This window comes from Ahaetulla prasina, chromosome 4, assembly GCF_028640845.1.
Source record: "Ahaetulla prasina isolate Xishuangbanna chromosome 4, ASM2864084v1, whole genome shotgun sequence".
Classification (NCBI taxonomy): Eukaryota; Metazoa; Chordata; class Lepidosauria; order Squamata; family Colubridae; genus Ahaetulla; species Ahaetulla prasina.
In genome coordinates, this window is record NC_080542.1 from 24,150,262 (window position 1) to 24,160,685 (window position 10,424).

General features: G+C 40.8%; 1 protein-coding gene across 1 annotated transcript in view; it reads right to left on the reverse strand.

The window, feature by feature from the left end:
* CACNG6 (calcium voltage-gated channel auxiliary subunit gamma 6) overlaps positions 1 to 9,962 on the reverse strand; it is a 42,358-nt gene extending 32,396 nt beyond the window's left edge. The window contains exon 1 of the mRNA XM_058180107.1: positions 9,405 to 9,962. Coding sequence (XP_058036090.1) covers positions 9,405 to 9,729 — 325 coding nt within the window. The 5' untranslated portion in view covers positions 9,730 to 9,962. The remainder of the gene's footprint in view (positions 1 to 9,404) is intronic.
* Between the last annotated feature and the right edge of the window lie 462 nt (positions 9,963 to 10,424).

Genomic DNA, 10,424 nt, shown 5'->3' on the forward strand with positions numbered 1-10,424 from the left:
CTAAGTAAGGCAGTTGTTAAGTAAGTTACACCCCATTTTACTTTATTTGCCATAATTGTTAAGTGAATCATGCTATTGTTAAACAAACCTGGCTTCACCCATTGACTTGTTTGTTAGAAATCAGCTGGGAAGTTTAAAATGGTGACCATATGACCCTGGAACAGTGCAACTGTCATAAATACCAGTTGCAGTTGCCAAGTGCCCCAATTTTGATCATGTGACCATGGGAATGTTGCAATGGCTAATAATTTTGAAAATCAATCATCATTTTTTTCAGTGCTATTGTAACTTCAAACGGTCACCATACCAATGATTGTAAGTCCCAAATGTTTGTAACTCGAGGACGACTTGTAATATTGGATTCCTGCTTTGCCCTTTTGTGATCTTAGAGTAACTCAAGCCAGTCCAAGCCAAATGATTCAGCATCACCTCCACACAAAACCTCTTTCTGCATTAAACCGTGGCGAGAATGAAGTACTGCAGGCCATTTTTGCTAACTGCCGGCTTCCAGCAGTTCAGCAGTTCGAATTTCACCAGGCTCAGGGTTGACTCAGCCTTCCATCCTTTTGAGGTCGGTAAAATGAGGACCCAGATTGTTGGGGGTATTATGCTGACTCTGTAAACCACTTAGAGAGGGCCGTAAAGCACTGTGAAGAGGTATATAAGTCTAAGTGCTATTGCTAAGCTTACAAAAAAAAAATCTAATTGGAGAGAAAAGCTCAAATGAGTTGACATTTGGTTCAACTTGAAATAGAATCAGGTGTGGACCGTTAGTTAAATTGGGAAGTTGAAAACATGCCCTAGACTAGAGGAAGGCAGTGGTAAACCAGTTCTGTCTGCAAGGAAATTACATGTGTATGTTCACCAAGTCAAACTGAATGAAGTTTGACTCAAGAAGCCTCTTACCTTTTCCACAGTATTGAAGGAAACACACCTTCTTAACTCTGTGCTCCTAATGTTTTGCAAGCCACACATACTGGAATAATTTTGCTATTCCAGCAGCATATATCAAATATAGAAATGAAGTCCTTAAAAACAAGAAACCTTTCAAAATGAGCTTAAATATTTGGTCTGGCTTTAGTTGTTAAGTATCACTCAGTTGGAATGATAAATATGATTGCATCTTAAGTTTTTGATCTTTCCTCTTCCCTTTGAATGTGTCACTGATGGCAGAAATTATAAATTGAGACGGGAGATGCATGGGTATTGTTTTTTTTTAAAATCTTTTGCTGTGACATCTCATCAACGTCCAAAATTAAAAACTGTTGAAAGTGATGAGATTAGTGTTAGTCCAGGGATTAGACAAAGGATATCCCTGCCACATATGATACTTTGACTCGGCTTAGTGACAGGACTAGCCTGATGCAAAACAGCCTATATGCGTAATTGCAAAATTCCTGAAGGAAGGATGGGATATAAATGAAATGGTACATAACTGAAAGCTATGTACAAGTGTCAACATTTCTGAAATAGCAGATGGAATTAAGAAGTTTTAGCCCCGACAACACCTGTTCCTTCAATGACTGAAGTACTCCAAGATAATCTTGTCTCTTAATATCTACCCCAGCTGAAGATCCCTAAGAATTTCTGTTGTGCTTTAAATGAAATTTAGAAATCAAACCCAAGGAATTGCAAGCATTAGCTGTCTCTAAAACTCACAATGTCTGAGCAAAGGAAATGAAAATGTGCTTAGATTTTAAAATGAGGTTTTAGCAGGAGCCAATTTATTTGATTTTTGCAAGACAATCTGCACCTTATGAAAATGGAAAGTGGTCCGTCCTGTCTCCCCTCCCCACAAAGGCATTGAAAGAGAATTGTTCATGATGTAGTTCAGTGTTTCTCAACCTCGGCAACTTAAAGATGTGTGGACTTCAACACCCAGAATTCCCCAGCCAGTATCTGGGAGGAATTCTGGGAGTGGGAAATTCTGGGAGCTGAAGTCCTACATCTTAAAGTTGCCAAGGCTGAGAAATACTGCTTTGGGTAATATGTAAGGTAAGGAAATCCAGAAATGTAAAATCCTTGCATCTTAATTAGTAACTTCTTAGGGAGATGTAGGCGAAGGAAGAGCAGAACCTGGGGCCAGAGTGAAAAAGGGGATCAGTCTAGAATTGTTATGCAGTCACAAATAAATTAAGTTTAATGCTCCTTGAGTGCCATTGGATTTTATCTAACTTGTTTTTTGGCTTTGTTTGATTTGTTTGGGTGCAACTGGCTTTTATCTAACTTGTATTTGTTTACTGTTAGTTGAGAATATTCCTGTGCATAGTCTTCAGCAATAAATCAGTTTAATATGTGGACCTGATCTTTCATGCCTGACAAATCGTGATAATGATTGCTTTTATGACAAAAATTTGAGAAGATCCTTTTGGGCATGTGTGCCATCATGATAACCCAGATGTGTTAAGATTGGACCATCTAAAATCCAGGAAAAGGACTGTCTGAATGATGTACAAGAACGTAATACAATTAGTCCTCATCTAGTGATCACAGTTGGGACCAGAAATTCAGTTATTAAGCAAATTCAGTTATTAAACAATTTTACTTCAGCTTTTGTTTGTTTTAAAGACCTGCACAGGTTGAAAATAACTTGCACTATTTTAACTGTGGACAGTTGCTTAATGAGGCAGTTGCTAAATGAGGACTACATAGGGCCGCGGTGTAGCTCAGGCTGTAGGATAGCCTGTTATTAAACACAGCTGCCTGCAATTAGTGCAGGTTCTAGTCCCACTAGGCTCAAGGTTGACTCAGCCTTCCATCCTTTATAAGGTAGGTAAAATGAGGACCCAGATTGTTGGGGGGCAATAAGTTGACTTTGTATATAAATATACAAATAGAATGAGACTATTGCCTTACACAATGTAAGCCGCCCTGAGTCTTCAGAGAAGAGTGGGATATAAATGTAAAAAAAAAAATTTATATATATAAATTATATAAATGCTGTAGGGAAACCTTGGAGGGTTTCATGCCTTTATGTGGTTTATATTCATGGAGAAACGAAAAAGATGCAGTCAATAATGCCATCTCTGAATTCTTTTTCCTATGCATTTCTTTGTACATAAATAAATAATTTGAAGATTGATAGTTAAAACTTTGGTATTTTCTCATGAGAAATCCAGTAAGCAACTGGTATCAAGATCATCCCCTAACAAAATAGCTATAATGGTTTGATTTCCTTAGGAAAGTTGGCAAACCAAGAAGAATTTAGGCCAGTGGTTGACAGTTTCGAGTAGGGCAGAAGAAACAGTGACAAATTAGAACAGTGTTTCCCAACCTTGGGAACTTTAAGATGTGTGGACATCAACTTCCAGAATTCTCCAGACACCCATGCTGGCTGGGGAATTATGAAAATTGAAGTCCACATTTATTTCAGCAACTATCCTCCCTGGTACTTCCTGGTTTTCTTTGGGCAGGGGATTGGACTAGACTAGGCCCCTTCTAGCCCTATGATTCCATCTGATGTCCCTGACATTCCTGGAAATTTCCCTATGAAACCAAGATCAAATTAGAGGTTACCCACTATGGCAAGGTTAAAATAAAGTGACCAGATTTCAGCGATGGCAAAGCGGGACACCATTGACGGGGGGGGGGGGGGGGCTGCCCATGTGCACTGAGTCTTGCCACCTGCCTGAAGGAGGAGGAGCGGCTGCTGCTTCTCCGCTCTTCCAGGCAGGCTCGGCTCTCCTCTCCTCTCCTCTTGGCTCTTCTCTTCCTCTCGGGTGAAGTCAAGTGGCGTCTCTCCTCTCTCTCGTGCCCCCTTCTCCGCCACTCCCCCTTCTCTGCCTCCTCCTCTTGCGTTGCCGCCTCCCATTTTCAGAATGGGAGTGAAACAAAAAAAAATCGGGACTTTTTGGAATTGCTGCGGGACGTGGGACAAATTATTAAAAAGCGGGACTGTCCCGCCAAAAGCGGGACGTCTGGTCACTATAGGCTAAAAGCATAATGAATGAATGCACTCATGCCTGCTGCACCAACACATTCATTTGTTCTTCTGAAGTGTGAATCTCTGTCAAACTTTCTAGGGTTAAGGGACACAAATGATTTGGAAGCAAATTATGGTGGCAAACTTCCATCTTCAAGTTATAATATTGTTGGTTACTTGTCTAGAATAACCTTCTGACCTGGTTAACACATTGTACAAAGCCATAATTTTTTTGGGGGGGGGTTTAATGCATGGTTTGAATCTCATTGCATTCAGTTCCAAAATAATGGCTTTCACAGCATATTTTGGTCATTTAAATGCCACCACTCCAATCTGCTTTCTTGCCTGACCCTTCCTCTAAGATTCAGTTTGCTAAAAATGCTGAAAATTGTCCACAGATCTTCCAGTGTAATATATATATATATATATATATATATTATATATATAATATATAATATATATAATATATATATATATATAATAAAATATGTATATATTTGTTTTCTGAGGTTTTCACAGGTGTTTGTATATAGGTCTTTGGTTGTTCGGGTTTTCTCCGTGTAAAATTGGAAGTGTCTTGTGACGTTTCGATGAAGTCTCATTCGTCATCTTCAGGCTTCAACTTCGTGCTTCTGGGAGCAGTGTGATCGCAGCTGTTTCTTCCTAGCAGTTAAAGGAAGAAACAGCTGCGATCTGTTGCTCAATGAATGACGAATGGTTTCGTCACTGTCAGCTCAATAATATATAATATATATATATACCGTATATACTCGGTATAAGCCGAGTTTTTCAGCACATTTTTGTGCTGGCGTCCTCGGCTTATACTCGGTATAAGCCGAGTTTTTCAGCACATTTTTGTGCTGGCGTCCTCGGCTTATACTCGAGTATATACGGCTTATACTCGAGTTTTTTTTCTTTTTCACATTTTACGGACTGAAGCCCTGCGGTGCAGTGAGAGGCGGGCGGGGAGCCAGCCTTCTCAGCTGAGGGAGGAGGTTTTGCCTCATTTTATATATATATATATATATATATATATATATATATATATATATATATATATATATATATATATATATATATATATATAGTCCTTGACTTATAGCAGTTTATTTAGTGATCATTCCATTTTCCATATGTACAATCATTACAGCATCCTCATGATCATGTGATCAGAATTTGGAGGCTTGGCAACTGGCTAATATTTATGATGGTTGTGATGTCCCAGAGTCATGTGATCACCTTTTGTGATCTTCTGACAAGCAAACTCAATAGGGAGGCCAGTTTCACTTAATGACAGTGCTACTAACTTAATAACTGCAGTGATTCACTTAACAAGTGTGACAAGAAAGATCGTAAAATGGGACAAAACTCACAACTCACTTAGCAACAGAAATTTGAGGCTCTATTGTGATCATAAGTTGAGGACTACCTGTATCCTGCCTCTTTTACTCCCCAAAATATCATACCTCTGACTAAAGCTTCCTTCCCACACAGTCTCTTTTTTTAAATTTAGCTATCAGATATCTGTTTATCATTGCTAGACTTTTAAAAAAAATCACTTTTAATGCAAAGCAGTGTTGGTTTCTGTGGGTGCAGATGATTATATGAATTTCTTTACAGTTAAAGATCAAGCTAGAAAGGACAATGGAAAAGCTTTCAGTCAAACTGTCATCACATGCAGCATATAAATATAGGAAACAAATAACTTTTGAAGAGAGTAGGGGAATCACAAAGACTGACAATTGAGCTAGAAATACACAAGAGGCATCAACAGAAATAATCCAATATAGGCAAACTCTGAAAGAAGGACTATACTAAAACCCTTTTATCATTGTAGAATGATAGAAATATTATATTCTCAAATATAAAATATATATAGAAAAATCATATATTCAGAATCCAACTCCACTAGAAAATGAAGTACTGAAGATAATAGGCCACCTGTCAAACAGGAGAGCACCAGAGGATATATCAATGAAACCGTATAAAGCTGCAGAAAAAGAGGCAATTAAAGTGCTCATAATTGCATGTCAATGAATATATCAGTGAATATGAAATGAAATTGTGTGACCTAAAAATTAGGAAAGATCACTGTATATGCCTACGCTGAAGAAGACATGCAAGACAATGTGCAAATTACTGAATCACTGCCCTAATTTCTCACATAGCAAAGTATTATTTTTCCCCCCAAAGTATGGAGCCATAGATCGGGAGAGAAATTCAAAGCTAACATGAGAAGGATAATAGAGGAAACAAGAAAATATAAAAAATAGTTGGATTTTTTTTTCATTGAATTGTAGGCTAAGGGTATGTCTGAACAAAGTGATTCTTCTAAGGAGTCTTTAGGAAGAAGGAGAAAAAGGAGGAGGAAGGCGGGGGGAGGAGGCGGATATATAAGAACAGATTTCGGAGAAATAGAATAGAAAATATAATACAGATATATATTCCCAGAACATACAGCGAATGGAAATGATGACAGCTGTAGTTAAAATTTGAAGGCGAAAACGATGATTTGAAATACACAGATGATACCAATTTCTTAGCTTGGAGGTAAAGAAAATGTAGATGAGCTCTTAATGAAAGTAAAATGGAAATTAATATTTGAGGTTATAGTTAAATGTTAAAAAGACCAAGATCATGTCAACCTGCAGGCTTAATGAATAAAGAAATGATAGATGATTTTATTTTCATGGGTCCAAGAATAGATAAAAGAGGACAGTTTGCTGGAGTAGAAAAATAGAGTTTAAGTTTAGAAATATAAGCAATAACAAGGTTAGGCAAAGTCATCAAAGAAAAGGATTACTAGAGTCATGGATATTTTATTACTAGATGATTTCAAGTAAAGGTTGGGCAGCCATTTGCCTGGGATGATATGAGGTTTCCTTCCCTGGGTGGGAAGTTGGACTAGAAGGGCTCTTCCAAGTCTCTGATTCTAGGGTATTTAATAAAAAGAAAAAGTGAATACAGAAAGCAATACAGGTAGTCCTCGACTTAGGACCACAACTGAGCCCAAAATTTCCATTGTTAAGTAAGACAGTTGTTAAGTGAATGTTGCCCTATTTTACAACTTTCCCTGCCACAGTTGTTATGTGAATAATGCAGTTGTTAAGTTAGTAACACGGTTGTTAAGTGAATCTGGCTTCCCCTTTGACTTTGTTTGTCAGAAGGTCACAAAAGGTGATCACATGATCCCAGGACACTGCAACCGTCATAAACACGAGTCATTGCCAAGCCTCTGAATTTTGTTCACATGACCATGGGGATGCTGCTGATTGTGAAGAACAGAGTGACTGCTTGGAGGACCACCTTACCAATCAATCCTGAATTAAACAAAGGGAGTTTGCTTGCTCAAGGTAGTAATCAGCAAGTAAAATACTTGGGGCATGTGATGAGACTAATGATGGAATAGAAAAAGACTCTGCATGATAATAGCTGAGGGGTGGCATGGTGGCTCAGCGGTTAAGACGCTGGGCTTGTTGGCTGGAAAGCTGGCAGCTTAGGTTCGAGGCTCAAGCGCCACACGACGGGGTGAGCCCCCGTTTTCGCCTTAGCTCCTGCCAATCTAGCAGTTGAAAAAATATGCAAATGCAAATAGATAAATAGGTGGGAAGGTATCATCCCTCCATGACATCATGTTGGCCTCATGACCATGGAAAAGTCTTCAGACAGCGCTGGTTCAATGGCCTTGAAATGGAGATGAAAATGCTCCCCCCCACCGCATAGCTGGCAATGACTAGCCAAGTAAAATCTGCCTTTATGATAAAGATTGGGGGTGGGGGGGAGAGAATGATGACATGGATGGATGGATTCAAAGAAAAATGTGCTAATTAGGAAGATTTACTTTCTGGGCTCCAAAAGGACCCTGAATTTAGACACTTATGAATGGATACTGTCCTAATTTAAACAATCATTTTTACCAATTCAGTGGCCTCTTGATGCAATGGGATATCAACTCCTATAATCCTCCAGGCAACAGGGCAACTGGCTATAACGCAAAAGGATGGGAATCCACCTGGATGCAGAAAGCTGTTGTTAAGGCAATTCTACATTCAAACAGGGAATGTGCTTATGGAAACCAGAATCTGAAAAATGTGCTAGCAGGGCCTTAGTCACCCATCATTAGCCGAAGGGAATAAACACTTCAGCAACTCTTCACAGCAAGTTCTTTGCCTATCCTTGCAAAAAGATGCCAAGCCTGAAATCATGAGCCTTAATTATAAGCAGTCTTGGTATATGTGGAACGGAAGGGGAGAAAGAGAGGAGAGACAGATGCTGTGCATCAGTTTGGTTTTGCAAATAAATGAGCAGAGTGAATATGTCTAAGCAGGAATATTAGCATTACTGTCAAGACAGGATTGCAACAACGCCCTTCTCCACTGGTCTTGCTAGTTGGAACTGCTGAAAAGTGTAATTTAGTAAGCCCTGCAGTTATTCCATTACATTAAGGAGCAGAGTCCCAGATTTACTGATGGCTGCTAAAACCTCATCTTCAAATTGCCATCGTTACCTTGCCTGTGCTATGGACCTTATGATTCTATGCAACATGCACATGTTACACTTCCATGTAAAAATGCTGTAAGGAATTTTGTGTGACATCAGTGTCCACAAACTGCATGTGAGAGCTTCAGTGAAGTCCCTTCCCCCATGTACATTTCCCTTCAGCTGCAAAATTCTCCCCATGAGTGGCAGCAACATCTTCATAAATTGCCGGGTGGCATAATAGTTATGAGGAAGAAACCACTCAGGAGGAGCAGCTGTTTGGCTGGCTAAGAGGAATCCACTGGAGATGGAGTGGATGGTGAATGGCTATAGAAGTGCAAAGTCTTTCCAACAACATGCGTGTACATGTTGTGTATATACACGAGACAGAAAGAATGTGTGTGGAAAGTTAGACTGGCTTTTCTGGAAAAATGATCTGGACAGTGGTCTCGCCTGTCTACTGTTGGCCTCATCCCAACTCCAGTCACATCTCCTGCAACACAAGTACAAGTATAAAGTCTTCCCAATTACATATCTTTACCTCTTTTTGTATGTGAGACAGAAAGAATATGTGTGGAAAGTTGAGCTGAGAAGTGAGCAAGAGAGTGATCTCATTTGCCTACTGCTGACCTCATCCTTCCGACCTCCAGCCACATCTCCTGGAACAAATGTAGAAACGCAAAGTCTTTTCAATTACGTGTGTGTGTGTGTGTGACAGAAAGAATGTGCATGGAAAGTTGAGTTGGGTTTTTGGGGGAGGTGAGAAGGGCAACAATCTCATCTGTCTTCTCCAGGGCTGGCCTCATCCATTCCACCTCCAGGCACATTGCCTGGAACACAGAGACAAACTCCTTGTATAAAGGAGCAGTAACAGGACGTGGTGTAGAAGGAGACCAGCAGAAGACACTAGAGAAGTTGACGATTCCAAACAAAGTTTTGAAGAATTGCTGAACTTAGCAAAGAGAAGAAGAGCAACTAGGAAGGGAATTCAAAGCACGCTTACCACCAGGCAGCTCCGCAGGCCCGCAGGTGTCTCTCTCTTCTCCCACATCGTAGACCCAGAGTTTCTTGTAGCAGAATTTCCACAAGCCGAAATGGGCGGCCTCGCAGATGGCGGAGTGGTTCTGCTTGTAGGTGTTGAGTTCCACCCAGAATTCTGTGCCTACCGCCAACACCGTCAGGGTCATCCCCACGATGGCCACAAAGAATGCCAGCTTGATCTTGCCTTCCTGCTCGTCCGTCAGAACTTTCTGCCGTTGGGTGTCCCCCCGCCTGCGCATAGCTATGCGTTGCTCCCGGTCCTGAAGGAAAAAGTTGGGCCACATCATATCCCCTTTTCCTGATCCCTGCTTGTTTAGGGAATCTATTTTGCCCAGGAAAAATAAAAGCTAGTTTGTCCGTTGCCTGTTAAATACCCAAGCTCTGAGCCAGGTTTTGTGCTTGGGTCCGTTGCCCAGCTTTTTCTGAGTTTTATCTAGGTCAACACACTGCAAGCAGTGCTGAAAAGTTGTCGAGTGCTCTCCCCGCACCCCTGTCTTTTCGAGGCAGTGCCCCCAACTTGGCAACGAGCACAGCAGCTACCTCAGCCACTCTGGTGCCTTGGCAAGCCTACAGAGCACCTGTTACTGTTTCTCAGCCATCGTCCATGCAGCGAGGGTTATTTTAAGCTGCGAGGTTCATAGACAGTCTGGATGCGTTTGTGTGCAGGGGTATGGTGCTCTTAAAAAAGCAGACACTTAAATTGGATCCTTTCAGGAATGGGGGAGGCCCTCTTGCGCCAGCTGCCCACTCCCACAGCGCCCCCTGCTAGGCATGGAAGAGCTCAAGGCACCCTCCTTTGTCCCTCCACTCTGTGGAACTTGGTTTGCTTCCAATAGGCCTGGAAATCTTCTCAATGTACTGGCTGTTTATCATGGGTAAACGTATCAAATCCTTTCACTCTCCTCTTCATGAATGCGCTTGGTGGGGTTGACTTGAGGCAATGAATTATTGTCCTGGTCTGGTTTATTATTTTTGAAGTCCT